We start from the raw sequence: 16,082 nt of genomic DNA, 5'->3' as shown, positions 1-16,082 counted from the left end.
ATTTATTTCAAGTATGAACATTTTTAATTTTGAAATTTATTAACAGGTTTACATACAAAAAATAACACACTTCCACTACGAAATGCTTCCAAATGGCACAAGACCCTATTGCTACCACAATTGAAATTAAATTATTCTGACAGTTTTATGCAACTAACAAGCAATATGGACTCAATAATTTGTGATCAGGTCATATATTTCTAAGGGGACTTCTAAGATCAATATGATTTCCTAATGAACTCTAAAGTGACGACATCTGAACTATTTATATTTGCATTATTTACAGGAGTTTATATATATATTAATATTGTTTGTGTATTAGATCACAACCACAGAAATATATGCTTTAAATGTCAATATATAATAACAGCAACAACAACATCACTATTTTGGGGGGCATTTGTTACAAGACTCACCTGCGCACGCATGATGTATAGATGTGAAAGAGTTAATAAAAGTAAAGCCACATATACTGTCTGAAAATGATTAATCTTCTCCAAAATGGTATATCACACTTAATATTACATGCCATCACTAAGGTATGGGTTCAAAGCTTTGCTGAACACTTCAGTTACCCCCACATACACTCCCAATTTAAATTAATTAGAGTTTATGTAATTTAAGTTATCTTCCCAAAATTTATAAACAACCAAGCTAACCTGGCACATTAATTAATTAAGAAAGCAAAGACAGAACGTTATTAAATGGAGATTAATATGAAAAAGAAAGTCACAATATCTGTATAAAAAAGATAACAAAAGAAGAAGATATAATAAAATTATTGCAAAACAGTTTCATAATATAAGTAGTAATAAAACAGAAACTGTAAACACATGTACTTTCATAAGACTGTGTCATGAGACAGATCTTACAGTAACAGATTAACCCACAAGAAATGACAACGGTCTACCATTAGGTTAATATTTTAAAGCTTTTATTCTGCCCACACCCTTTTCACTGAAACCTGGGACATAGAAATATAATAATACATCCAATCAACAGAACAGGAGTTGCCAAACAAACATATATTATGAGGTTACCAGAGGGTTAGAGACTGAACTCACTAAATAACTTAGGGCTCTCACACAGGCACAAGAGGAGGATGATACAACTGTATCTTTTTATAGAATATAACACATCTGTAAACAATAGCTAATACCACTAAATTTAAATAATCCCTGTTATATAAATAATAGAAATTACTTTACTGGACCAAGTTATTAAGCTTCAAGGCCAAGTTGTAAAATCATTTGGGGTAACGGTTAAGTAGTGTCCATCCAACTATATAACTTGGCCAAGTTGTTCTTTTAGTATTTCTTGACCAAGCTCTTTAGCCCTATAGGCTGCCAGTATAATATTCCATTCAGGTTGGTAGTCCCGTATCTGTTAATGGCGACTTATCTGTTAATGACGATTTCCTGGTTAAGCTGTTGCTGCAGACTTCGTCTCTTGTGAATCCCAGATGCACTCCCAAAGTTCTCTACCGAGGTGGTAGGGACCTGTACCACAGTAACCCCACTCCAGTAGGCACACCAGATGAAACAAATACATAAGCTGTTCCCAATGAAGCAGATTCCCCTAGTATCAAGATGTTCCATTGAAGGTGCGAATAAGATGCAGTGTTTAAAGCAGGAACCACAGATCAGGTCAGCTGCATCATAATTGGTCGGGGTGGGTCTAGGGTTTGGAGATGGGCAGGATCATCCCTATGGGCAGTTCTTCCCTACTGAGATGGCGCCTCAATGTCTGTTAAAGTCCTGGGAAGAACAATAATGGTCTAAAGTAGTTAATGAGCATCCTGATACTAGGTAGAAGAGTAATGAAGATTAACTCCTCATTTTAACCCCTAAAAAGCATTTTTGATATTGCAAGGGCTTCAGGAGTTGCTTGATTCTTGTTTATCCAGAGGAAGCCCGGACGGAGGCCAGGAAAAGTTCCTCCACCATTTTGCAATCTAATGAAATATCTAAGATGAATAGGTGTAACCTATCTAACCTATTTAAGAATAATGTGGCATGATTCAATTCATCCAAATGGTGTTTGTCCACAGTCAAATAGTACACAGAGAAGAGTAATAAAACTGGAAACACAAAGTAATATTCAACAAACAGTCAATATGCACGTACTCTACTTTAAATGTTCAAAGTGACACATAGGGGAAATGATGCCGGTCAGACCTATTGTGTCATACATATGATACATCATTATGAGATACCTTTGGAAGAAACACTGAGGCTGGAACTTATGGTTGATAGATTTGATGTGGCTTGGTCCCTGGTTCTGAATTTTTATGGCAGTCCTCTCAGATACAGAGTAGAAAATGATTTTTTTTGTACCTTCCCTGCAAAAAATAATCTAGAGATCTGGAAAGGTTACATTGTGCCTGATGTAGAGTTGATGTAGCAGATTACGTAGTGCAAATTGTGCAAATTCACACTGTGTATTGCTTCAAAAAGACTGGATGCATATTATGACAGGATGGACCTTCGATGCCACCCTGTCTGTTGTGCTGCTGGGGACCGGCTGGGGTTGCCTTGATACCATCCCCTTTCTTTCTCACAAATGCGCCCTCTAACCGCAGTAGGAGGGGCTTTGCTGTTGCCACTACTAGGCTCCTTAGTGGCACCTAGAACCGCGTCCTTCTCGGTAACTCTCACTGCTAGGATACCCCCCATGCTGATACACTTGGGCTGGTACACCTGACCTCTTGTCTTCAGATCAGGGTTGCTGTGGATGGTTCTCCCTGGCCTATCACACTGGCCAGAGCTGCAGTGTTGTGGGCAGAGCGTTGGTATTAGATGCTGTGTTCCATCCTCAGAACAGCTGGATAACGGATTAGATTCTTTTGATATGTAGGTCACAAGAATTGCCGCAGGTATGTAGTCGTCAAAGCAGGATCTTGAAGCAATGATGTTTTATTAGCTAAAGTAGCCCTTATATGGACAGTTACACTCCAGTCTGTGGTACTAGCGATCTTTCCAGAAGTTACAGATGGTATGATGATACTAATACATGGTGAAACAGTACGTTTTTTATACAGATTTACACAGATACCCTGGCAGGAGGAAATCCAGCCACTTGCCCCTTTAACCAATCCAGGTGCTTCATGCAGCCTGCACATAATTCAGCCTGGAGGGGCTTAACACCTTTTTACATTGCTGATAGCGGCACCACCACATCTGAGGTTTTCTGTTGAATGTTTACCATCAGAATATAATAATTCTCTAATCTTGCTTTGAACTTGCAAAATTAACATCCATCTGTGATCACTTGTATATGGAGTCTACCAGCAAATATAATTACATCCTCCTGTCTTTCAACAGATATTTTGGTAACTCAGCGATGAAAAGGTCTAATTAACATGAGATTACCTGTCTCCGGACAGTTGCAAAACCCAAACATGACATACTGTCTGAGAAGTCAATACATTTCCACACATATCAATATTAAAAGATAACTACATTTGCAATGATATACAGAGCTGCATTGCACCCCTAATTTAAATAAATATTTACAATAAGTTATTTCTAAATGATCCAGCCACAAATAAATTATTTATAAGTGATCCAGCCACACATATGCGTTAATGCAGACTTGTGCTTATCAGGCGCTTACACCTCCTTTTGATTGTAGGAGCATAAATGGGGATGGATGGGGCGTGAAAATGCAGGTCATGTACAGTATGGATGTCACACAAATGTGGCTCAATCAGACCTGCAGTAACACACATAAACAGTGATAAGTGTGTGTGTTTTATATATATAAATTCTATAGGACTTAAGTTTGGTTGCATTTAAGTCCATTTATATATATCATAAGCACCAATTTCTTGTCTGTTTTTTGTTATGATTACTTATATAGTTACATTTTATCTTCTTAAGCCTTGATTATGCCATAATCATGGCAGTTATTAAGGAAAAAAACTGTCATCACTCACCGCTACAACTCCTTGTTTCCATCTCTGAAATTTGCGTTTATTGGCGGTCAATATCATCTGGGAACACACAGAAGATGAGTTTTGCTGTAGTGCAGAAGAGGAGGATGCATTGTGTGCAGGAAGCTGTGGGTGAACATTCCATTGTTGAATATTAGACAATGTATTTGATTGTGACGCAGTCAAAGGGACACTCCATATTGGTAAATCAGGAAGGGTATCATATGCTGGGGGAAGGGGAAATTCATCCCATGGTTGACCAGTTGGTGGAGCCGAATAGACATCGCTCATTGATATAGTGGAATATACAGGAGGTGCATTGTCGTATTGAACGGTCTCATATATGGGTGTGTGGATTTCATTCACTCTTGAAGACATTACTGACCATTACTATGGAAGAAAAAAAGATAACATCACAGTCATTTCTAAAATTTCTAAATTAAATTTCATTTGATACAGCAATTCATTATTTTTTACAAATATTTAATTTTTTCCCCCTCTATTGCCTATTCCACACACAGTCAGGCCTAGAAACAGTGATACATTCAGGGCAATAAAGATCTACTGTACATGCGTAGAGATTCTACACTACAATGTTTGGCCAAAGTTGGGGATACACAGCCAAACCCTACTTATAGTGATTATTTATTAGAGCCATTAATTAATTTGGAAGCTGCTTAACCTTTCTCCTTACGAAGAGTTAACATTTGTGTAACTTTGCTATTTGTTATTTACAAAGAATAACTTTTTTTAAAATGAAGGCAAGCTTTATATTATATTCTGGGACAAGAAGGGCTTTCATTTCTCATTAAGTAAATGTATATTTAATTATAAGGGCATCATATTCCAAACCTTGCTTTAAAAAATGAACTTTTCCATACTACTTTGCTTAGACTAACTCAGTCTACAAAAGTTACCCCTAATTTCATTCTGCATCTTCTCTTACATACAGGAGTATCAGGTATGCTTTCTTTCTTGGAGGTTTAATATGTTTATGATCTATTTTAGTTTATTTTTCTTTTTTGCATTATATTTTTAAGCACGTATAGCATGTGTTTACATGCTTTTCTATAAATTTAGAGGTCATTGACATATACATCTATTTTAGAGCATGCAAATGCTGAAACAGAGCACCAAATAACACCACAAAATCCTCAGTCTCCCAAGGCCGCTGTCTTGTTCCCATCCTCTGCTTTATTCCTCACATCCAAAATGTCTCCCAGTCCTGTCGACTCCACCTTAGAAACAATGCCAGAAAATGCCTTTTTCTTACACTACATGCTATCTGATTCATTCTCTCATCATCTTCCGTCTTGACTACTGTAACCTCCTGCTATCTGGCATTTCCCACACCCATGCATAGCCTCTTAAATCCATTCTAAATGTTGCTGCAAAACTGATCTTCCTTTCTCACTGCTCCATATCTGCTACACCACTTTGCTCCTTGCGTACTCCAGAACCCAATTACTTACCCTTAACTTCATAGCCCTCAACAACACCGCCCCTTCAAACATCTCAAAATAGATTCCCTCTCGACCTCTTAGATCTACCTCTGACCTGCGCCTTGTCTTGTCACTGGTAACGACCTCTCACTCCCGCCTACAAGTCTTCTCCTGTACTGCTACCCACTTCCCTACCATGCTTTCCCACAGTCTTCAAATCTTTAGATGCTCTCTGAAAGCAGATCTGTTTTTTTAGAGCTTACCTTATCCCCGATACTAATCATAATAATTTAATTTCACAACTGTCCGAATCTTCACACTAAACCACACTTGATCCTCTGCTTCAGCTGTGCCCACTTCCATTTAGAATGCAAGCTCTCTTATGAGCAAGGCCCTCAACACCATTTGTTTTCATGTCTGAATTTTGTTTGTCTACCTTGTATGTCCCTGTTTTAAGTATGTCATGTTTTCCCGTTGCGTAGTACTGTGGTGCCTTTGAAATTTACAATGTTCATGATAATAACAATAATAATAATAATAATATAGTCTGAGCAGCTGGACTTTATTTACTGTGGGAAGGCCCCAATACTGGTGTGATGAACACAGGGACCAGGGGCAAACGCAGGATTTTTAAGGGGGGGTTGGCCTATTTATTAAACGTGGGTGATATTTATTCAATATTGGTGTTGGGGGTGGGTACACTAGAGTGTTCACTCTACTATCCAGGAGGTGAATAATAGCTTTAATCTTTCCCAACAAGGCCCCAACACAGACATGCAGCAACTGAGCTTAAGACACCAGCAGAAGAATGTAATGACAACTGCACCATCAGGTAGGAGAAAGACTTCACATCAGTCCCTTCCCCATTGGGGCTTACAGTCTAAATTCTCTAGCACACACACACACTCACACACACAGACAGAGACAGACAGACACACACAATGCTGAATTTTATTTACAAATGAATTAATACTAATCTAAAACACGTATAATAAAGTTTACCTATCAGTGTCATATAAAACAAGCTATATGTATCAAAGATTCACCTAAATTTGGTGCTCGTGTTCACAATTGCAATCAAATGCATTTTTTTACACCAAATTTGACCATTAAGGAAACCCTGTCACCTTACATGATGATGTCATAGATCAAACTCAGTCTAAATGCCAGAATTCCTTTTCAATGTAATAAACTTGCTATTCTAGCCCATAAATATTGGAGAGTGATACCACTACTAAATTGGCTGAATTTGGGTATAAAGCTCTGTGACAGACAGGAAGGGTAAGGAAAACACCTGTTTAAATACATTTTAAATGATGCTGCTTAGTACTATTTGAAATGCACTTGCCATCAGCTATATAAGCATAAAATAATATCTATATCATCATCACCATCTATTTATATAGCGCCACTGATTCTGCAGCGCTGTACAGAGAACTCATTCACATCAGTCCCTGCCCCATTGGAGCTTACAGTTTAAATTCCTAACATACACACACACACACACAGACAGAGAGAGACTAGGGTCAATTTTGTTAGTAGCCAATTAACCTACCAGTATGTTTTTGGACTGTGGGAGGAAACCGGAGCACCCGGAGGAAACCCACGCAAACACGGGGAGAACATACAAACTCCTCACAGATAAGGCCATGGTCGGGAATTGAACTTTACCCTGTCTTTTGTATGATGGCCAGACCCACTCCAGTGGCTTGTCGCCAAACACTTCCTGTGTGCCACAGCTTTCTGGTGACACATTCATTTCCTTGCCTCCTGATGATTCGACCTTGCCTACTAACAAATTGGCCACGCCCACTACACAAGGCCACTGTCTGAATACAGCACTCCAGGATCACTTTACATTTTCAATCCACCTCTGGCTAGTGATCAGAAGTTTATACATATGCCTATAGAATTGAATTACCTGTTAAACAAAAGCTGAAATATCATGCAATCCTTTAACAGACTGGTAATAAAAGTTAAACAGTCATAGAGTTTATGTGGGCATAAAAACATACCATATAAATATGTAACCTTTATCACATGAACTTAACAGGAAAGGATGAAAAAAAAAAAGTGTAAATCATTGCACCACAGGTAAAATTCCACCACACTTCCTATCCTCACAGAACCTTTTGAGCACTCTTCAGTCAGGCTTTAGACTCCAATACTACACAGAGACTGCATTGACTAAGATGGTCAATGATTTGATCACTGCTAAATTTAAAGGGCATATCTCACTTCTAATTCTCCTGGACCTCTCTGCTGTATTATATAATAATGTCGACCACAACTCTTCTCATACAAACACTACATTCTTTTGGTCTTCAAGACACTGTCCTATTCTGGTTCTCATCCTACTTATCAAACCAATCCTTTAGTGTTCATTTCTCTGGTTGCACCTCTTCTATTCTTCCTCTATCAGTGGGAGTACCACAAACCTTGATACCAGACCCTCTACTATTCTCTATATATACTGTTACTCCTGGAAAACTGATAAGCTCCTTTGGATTTCGTATCATCTCTATGCTGATTAGGGGTGTGCACCGGGCACTTTTAGTGTTTTGTGTTTTGGGTTCTGATTATCTTGAGGTTTTGGGTTCTGATTTGTTTTGTCAAAACACCTGACAAAAGGTTTTGGTTCTGATTTAGGGTTTTGGGTACTGATTTATTTTTAAAAAAGCATAAAAAGCGCTAAAATCCAGTTTTTTTGTTTTTTTACACTCCTACGCTATTATTAACCTCAATAACATTCAATAACAATAATTTCCACTAATTTACGGTCTATTCTGAACACCTCACACCTCACAATATTGTTTTTAGTCCAAAACGTTACACCGAGGTAGCTTTCTGGACTGCGTAGTGGAGTGGCCCCGGTACCCAATTTGGTACCGGGGCCACAATACCTCCTCCAACTGGTCTGAATTCCACTGCACAGATGGCTGCTCCTCCATCCTCTGCAGCATATAGAGGGTGGAGTTCTAGCGCGTCAATACCTCTTGTTTTCGATCATGACAGTGCATTTTAATTATTTTTGGATTTGCCCCCAACACTGAATGTAGTTTAATATCTGATATGCATCTATCTGGACTGCGTAGTGGAGTGGCCCCGGTACCCAATTTGGTACCAGGGCCACAATACCTCCTCCAACTGGTCTGAATTCCACTGCACAGATGTCTGCTCCTACCTCCTCCAACTGGTCTGAATTCCACTGCACAGATGGCTGCTCCTACATCCTCCAACTGGTCTGAATTCCACTGCACAGATGGCGGACACCGGATGCACGTCTAACACCAACATAGCTGTTAAGGCCGCAGTTATTTTTGGGTACAGCAGCAACAGTGAACGTAGTTTGACTTTTAAATAGCATTACCTAGTATTTTTTGGTACAGCAGCAACAGTGAACGTAGTTTGACTTTTAAATAGCAGTACCTAGTATTTTTTGGTACAGCAGCAACAGTGAACGTAGTTTGACTTTTAAATAGCAGTACCTGGTATTTTTAAACTAATTTTTTTATGTTTTTTTTCAATTATTTTTGTATAATTTTTTTAAAAAAATTTAATATTTTTTTTTCTTTTTTTTGTATAAGTTTTTTATAATTATTTTTTACATTTTTTTAACTTTTGAATAAATGTTAAATAACAATGCCCTTAGCAGAACAGAGCACAGAACACAGGCAGCACCACTGGACTCAGCAGGACAGAGCACAGGACACAGCACCACTGGATTCAGCAGGACAGAGCACAGGACAAAAGCACCACTGGACTCAGCAAGACAGAGCACTGGACAAAGCACCACTTGACTCAGCAGGACAGAGCACTGGACAAAGCACAAAGAACAACTAAACTGATCAGGAGCTCCCTAACTACAACCTCCCTCACGAGTGATCACAGCCAGAATGAAGATGGCGCCCGCAAGGTGAGTATTTATGACATCCGAGTCTCGCGAGATCCGACGCGAGACTTGGATGTCATAGCCTCGGTTTGGCTCCGTTTGCCGCCCGGAAGTTCCCGAACAGTGCTCGGATCGGCCTCGGATCCGCACTGTTCGGGTGGGCTCGGATTGCGAGAATCCGAGTCCGCTCATCCCTAATGCTGATGATACACAAATGTATCTATCCTCTCCGGATATCTCACCATCTGTGCTGGCCTGTGTTAAGGAATGTCTCTCTGCCATTTCATCTTGGATGTCCTCTCGTCAACTCAACTTTAAAAAACTGTAATAATATTAAAATCAGTCAACTGAAGATGCCTACTGATTTCTTCATATCTGTGGACAGTACGAAAAATACACACTACCTCTTGCAGCCCAAGTATCATCTTTGACTAAGAACTGTCCTTTGTTCCTCGCAATCAATTTGTATTCAAATAATTTTACATCTAAATATTAATAAAATGTTTTCAGAATATGTACATAGCTCACACAAAACGCTACAAATACTTTAATTCATGGGCCTCCTTATATTATTCTACCTGATTGCCACCACACTATACAATTCACACAAGTTTATATTTATTCTACTTCAATATTCAAAAACCATCTGACTATTGACTGGATCACATAGTCCCACTAGGTAGTTTTATCCATTTATATCTGGCTCAACCAATAGGCAACAAGTACACTATGTACACTATTGATTGTAAGCTTGCTAACAGGGCCCTCTTACATTTTTGTTTGTCTGGGAATTCCTTGTCTCTTTTATTACTCTGTTTGGCCCCAATTGTAAAGAGTTATGGAGTATGCTGGTGCCATATAAATAAATGTTAATAATAATGTGCTTGAATTATACCATTATGCATTTAAAAAATTATCTATGTAGTCTGGATATGGGTAAACATGGGCAATGTTCTTGTTTATTAATTATTTTATATACAGGGCAGCTTAGTGGTTAGCACTTCTGCCTCACAGCACTGGGATAATGAGTTTGATTCCGACCATGGCCTTATCTGTGTGGAGTTTGTATGTTCTACCCGTGTTTGCATGGGTTTCCTCTGGGTGCTCTGGTTTCTTTCTACACTTCAAAAGAATACTGGTAGGGTAATTGGCTGCTATAAAAAGGCCCCTAGTCAAATTTGTGTGTGTTTGTTAGGGAATTTAGACTGTAAGCTCCAATGGGCAGGGACTGATGGGAGTGACTTCTCTGTACAGCGCTGTGGGATTAGTGGTGCTATATAAATAGGTGATGATGAGGATGAAACAGGTAACTGACTTATTATGTGATACAACAGCAAAAGTGACCCAGTTCTTGCCCAGTGAAACGTGTTATTGAATGTTTTCAATGATATTGTGAAGAAGTGTGTATGTTCTTGTGTGTTTACTATTGTTTATTACAGTGCATGAATACGGTATGTGTTTCAGCACACAAAGGTATGTAATGTGCATGTATATAATAGTGCATGGACACATGGCAATATTTATCCCTGTCTTTGTGCAAGTTTCTCTCTCTGTAGCTATGTTTGCATATTACAGTGTCAGTGTTTTTATGACAAATTTTTAAACACTTCGCACAAATTCCATTGTGCACACCTCATTGGTAGCCACATTGATGTTGCTACTAGCCACAAAGTGAGTCCCATTAAACAGATTACAATGTCAGCCACATTATCAGTCTCAGTATACCAGACCTCTTTGCCAACCACATTGCACAAAGCTCATCTCAAATAGCCAGTCACATAACTGAACCCCATTTCATTAATCCCACTAGCAATCCCATTGTATAGATAACATTGCAAAACTACATTGCTTTGTCTCTATTCCCATTTACAAAGCACATACCATATTGGAAGCCCTTGTGCAAAGATCCAATTATCAGCCACTTTGCGCAAATCCAATTTTATCCTATATTATAGAGAGACTATTGACAATCAAATTGCAATGATCTCATTGCCAATCACTTTAACTGAACTCATTGCAGCTAAATTGCACATTTAACAGTCACATGATTAGCCTAATCTGTAGAGATCCCATTGTTGATCACATTGCACAGATCCTATTGTTAACCATAGGTGAGGGCTTAGGGGTGTAAGGTATAGCAGCCATCTACCAGTAGGTGGGCCTTAATGAATCAAACATAAGGGAGAGGAGCTTAACATCTAGTGATTACCAAGGCAGATGAGTGATACATATGAAATGTAGAGATGGAACTAGCATTAGGCAAACTAAAGCAGTCACCAATAGTGTTTACAATTTATTAGTGCCTTAAAGACTGAATGAGTGACATTGTGTCGCTCCTTAAGTGGTATTAGCTTCCCCTGCGGAATTTAAATGAAACACCCCCATTTATTTTTAGCGGACAATGGGAAAGGAAAGGGCAGTCCTTAATCATTTCAATTAACTTGAACATGTTCTGCCAGTAGTAGACTACAAGGATGGTGGTGTCAAGCTGGCAGCAGCACTGAGACTGATATCCCACTCTTCTGCCTAAAGTCGACCCTCGTGGACATGTATTCATTATATTTGTCTCCAACTACATAATGATGGGAGGGCATCCACTCCAGCATGACGATGAGAAATAAATGTTTTGGGACCTAAAATTGTTAAGAAAAAATTGTGTACCAGGAATGAAGTTTTTTTATTTTAAATCTAATTTTGGAAATACACCTCTGTAAATGTATTATATTAAGGCCATGTTCCTAACCCTCATTTAGATTGTACCAGCTATGGTCAAACATGAACATGCTTAAAACCAGGACTAGTAGGAGGGCTTGAGGACTGAAGCTGGGACCACTGCTTTAAGGGATAAGAAGTGCTAGTATGATAGATAAACAGGGTGTAGGAAGCTTTGTTTTAGAAAATGTTGATATTGACATAATATTTTTTGCTGATTCTGCACCCAATATTGATCCTTCATCCAGTCTGAATATGTTCGGCTTATAACAATTCATTATCTTCTATCCTTGAAAACCCAACTGTTTTAAAAAGCCTACCAGTCCTCTACCTCACCCTATTTCATCCTCTATCTCTCCCACTCTTGCTTTTTGCTCTCACATCCCCTTATATTGGCTTACCCCCATGTGTCTACCCCTTTTCTTTTAGATTGTAAGCTCTAGTGAGCAGGACCCTCTTTCCTACTATTCTCATTGCCTATAACTTTGATCACCCGCACCTCCTCCTTTTGCTCTCTGTCCATTGATTCCACTCCTCCATTGTCTTTACACCACTTTCCTTGGCTCTAAACCTGTTAGTTGCACCCACACTAATGGGCACAGGTTCCATTCTGTGCTGAATATACACCTTGCACCTCAGTAGCTTTGTTGGGTAGGGTACTTTATTTAGAAACTGTAAATATCTGCACTTAACCTGCCGACATAAAATTGACAGCAGGTTAAATGCCAACACTTGCATTGTGTAGGCAGGTGGACAAATTTGTCAGTGATTAGCAACAATTACAATCTTGCCAATCACAAAGCCGACATTAAAACACCACTGCTGGTCAGTCTGGGGTATAGCTGCTGGACCCGGTGGCATTGGTATTTTAATGTTGGCATTGTGATTACACTGACAACATTTTCCACCTGTCTACACAATGGAAGTATCGGCATTTAGCCTGACGACATCTTTATGTCAGCTGGTTAAGTGCTGACTTTTACAGTGTCGAAATAACAAAGATGGCAACATGTGCAGGCGTGACAGCTCCACTCCTCCTTCACATCTTCGCTCTTTGTAGTGCTTATACAGGCCTCCATCCTGCTATACAGTTCTGATTTTAATGAAAACTAAATGAGTTACAGTGTTGTGACCAAGTGAAGCTGAGTTTTCAACGCACTGGAACATAAACAGTGATGGTTGGGGGGGTGGGTTGCAGTAAGTTGTATTTTAAATGAAAGAAGAGATTGCTTTTACCTACTACTTATTAGCCTAGCATGGAAAGTGAGGGGGTGATATGAGCATACTAGCCTAGGGCGGTCTGAACTCTCAAGTCAAGCCCCTCACCCAGGCCCTGCACCTAGGTGGAACATGGGTAAGCGGGGTAAGAAAGGAGGGGATTTGCCATGTCGGAAAGGCGCTTCCCCTGCTTGTCTTTCCTGCTGTCCACCGGCCCAGTTTAAAAAAAAATGACTCTCTTCTGCACCCGGTGCCCTCCTCTCTGCTCCGGCTCCCTGCTCACTGACAGTGTCATCACGGCCCGACACTGTCAGTAAGGAGCCACACAGGGAGCTGCACAGAAGATAAGAAGACAGAAGAAGAAGAGGAGAAGATCATAGTAAGGTAAGTACAAACAGAGGGGATAGTGCAATAATGCAGAGGGTGAAACTGTGATAATGAAGGGAGTGGAACTGTGATGATAAAGGGGGTAAAACTGTGATGATAAAGGGGGTGGAACTGAGATGATGAAGGGGGGTATTGTAATAATGAAGGGGGTGAAACAGTATGATGATGAAGGGGGGTGGGAACAGTGTGATAATGAAGGAGGGCACATTATAATGATGAAAAAGTTCACAGTGTGATGATGAAGGGGATACAGTGTGACGAAAGAGGGGGTGCAGTATGATGAAAGAGAGGGCACAGTGTGACAAAAGAGGGGGCACAGTATGACAAAGGGGGCATTTTTTTCCAATTCTATACTTCTCACCAAATTAATTTGTCCAAAATGTAAAATTGTATTACAAAGAATACATATTATTCATTTATATAATTCATATAACAATAAATGTTCACTGTTTAATGAACTTATTTGTAATACTCTCTTTATGAAAGTTTATTATATAATTTGTATTAAATGAAGAAAAGCATTATTAAATGAACAAATAATTTATAAAATGTATTGCTGGTTGGCACCAGACATGCTAGCACCAGCCCTGTCTGCACCCGTGGTTAAACATCATGTGATGAAAGTGCATTAATTGAGTTAATCTAGTGTAGGTGTAACTTCACCTGTTCCTGTCTTGTGTTATGCAAATAAAATGTAATGGTGTGCATAGGTCATTGCTACATGCTTCCTGGCATTTTCTCTTCCTTTGCACAAAATTACATGTTTAAAAAGTTAGATTTACCTACTACTATTTTTTTTTTTTTTTACTTGATCTATACTGTATTGATCTGTATTGTAGGTTTATTAGCTTTTTTATTTTGTTGTAACCTACACTAACTATAATTTTTTTTGTCATACTGTTTGTTTTGTTTTTTTGCTAACAATCTAAAAATCCAATTTTATATAAAGGGCTAACACTCCGCTAGCACTCTTGTTAATCTGGCCATAAACATCACTGTACAATACACTAACAAGCATGACTTTAACATCATTGACAGATATATGACTTAGATATATGTACTTAGATGGTTGAGATGTTTTACTGCATTTGTCACCAAAAAACATTCTGTTTAACAGGTATATTTGATTCCAATTTTACAAATATGGAAGCACATCCATAGATATTCACAAACTATGTTTCGTTATACAGTAAATGAGGATTTCACAAAAGTTTAGACTTATCTCAAGCTAGTATCAACCCCACGCTTGAAAGTAAACAACTTGAGATGGAGAAAACTTATTTTTACCATATCAGAAATAAAACATATTTGCTATAATACTATGATAATGATAATAATACTATTAACAAACATTTCTATTCCTGAGTCACTGCACACTGGCAATAATCAAATCACATTCTCTAGTTTCTTGCTATAAACTAATTCATGTAATATATTAATACACATTAATATTAATTTACCATTTTATAATGCATATATGACAGATCATTTCAAAAGCTCTATACATAGTTTACTAAGAAATCTGATTTAGTTATTATATATAAGTTAGAATATACTCACACAGCAGTGAAACTTTAGACTTTCCTTGTCTGAATACAATGTCAGTCTGAAGTTCTCTTGATATTATTGATGTTTGCTGTATACTACTGTTACAATTTAATTACCTTCTCAAATTACCTTTAACTCTTTTAGAAGAATGTGATAAAGGTAGGCTGTCCTTTGTCACAAACAAGTAAAGTTTTCCAGTAATTTAGTGTATGATGCTTCCATATATTTAAAAAAATAATAAACTCAAGTTAATAGAAATCAAATACTGTGTCCCAAATTGTTAAAAAGTCAGGAAGTTAATTTATTTGGTCAACCAAGGATGAGAGGGATTTGAGCTTCTCAAGTCCCCTATAAATATTAAAGATATGCTTAATCACATGGGGCAGCATGGTGGCTAAGTGGTTAGCACTTCTGCCTCACAGCACTGGGGTCATGAGTTCAATTCACGACCATGGCCTTATCTGTGTGGAGTTTGTATGTTCTCCTCGTGTTTGCGTGGGTTTCCTCCCACACTCCAAAAACATACTAGTAGGTTAGTTGGCTGCTATCAAATTGACCCTAGTCTGTGTGTGTGTGTGTGTGTGTGTGTGTATGTTAAGAAATTTAGATTGTAAGCTCCAATGGGGCAGGGACTGATGTGAATGACTTCTCTGTACAGAATCAGTGGCGCTATATAAATAAATGGTGATGATGATGATACTTTTCAACATTTCTGATTGGAAAATTGAGGCAAAAAGTTTATACTCCGATCTGCCCAATCCAAACTTTGTTCTGCTCAAACACCAATTTTGAATGATGGCAAGCCCCTTTTCTGCCTCCGAAAATAGGGTCATTTCTATGATGAAAAATGTGAACTGTTAGAAGATGTGGTACAGCTAGCCCATTTAATGGAGTAAGCTACAGTACTGCTTGACATGGTTGATAATAAATGGAGATATAGGCATTGTGA

At 38.5% G+C, this 16,082-nt stretch overlaps 1 protein-coding gene across 2 annotated transcripts in view; it reads right to left on the bottom strand.

Moving 5' to 3' along the window:
* The window catches only part of LOC142160574 (membrane-spanning 4-domains subfamily A member 4D-like), a 28,304-nt gene extending 13,080 nt beyond the window's left edge, over positions 1–15,224 (bottom strand). For both annotated transcript variants that reach the window (XM_075215436.1, XM_075215437.1), the window contains exons 1-2: positions 15,146–15,224; positions 3,938–4,324 (exon numbers count right to left, since the gene is read on the bottom strand). In XM_075215436.1, coding sequence (XP_075071537.1) covers positions 3,938–4,312 — 375 coding nt within the window. In that variant the 5' untranslated portion in view covers positions 4,313–4,324; positions 15,146–15,224. The remainder of the gene's footprint in view (positions 1–3,937; positions 4,325–15,145) is intronic.
* Positions 15,225–16,082: the final 858 nt, after the last annotated feature.

The sequence above is a fragment of the Mixophyes fleayi genome, chromosome 6 (genome assembly GCF_038048845.1).
Source record: "Mixophyes fleayi isolate aMixFle1 chromosome 6, aMixFle1.hap1, whole genome shotgun sequence".
NCBI classification, from domain to species: Eukaryota; Metazoa; Chordata; class Amphibia; order Anura; family Limnodynastidae; genus Mixophyes; species Mixophyes fleayi.
Note: the sequence above shows the minus strand (reverse complement) of the source record. Positions and strands in the feature narration are given on the sequence as shown.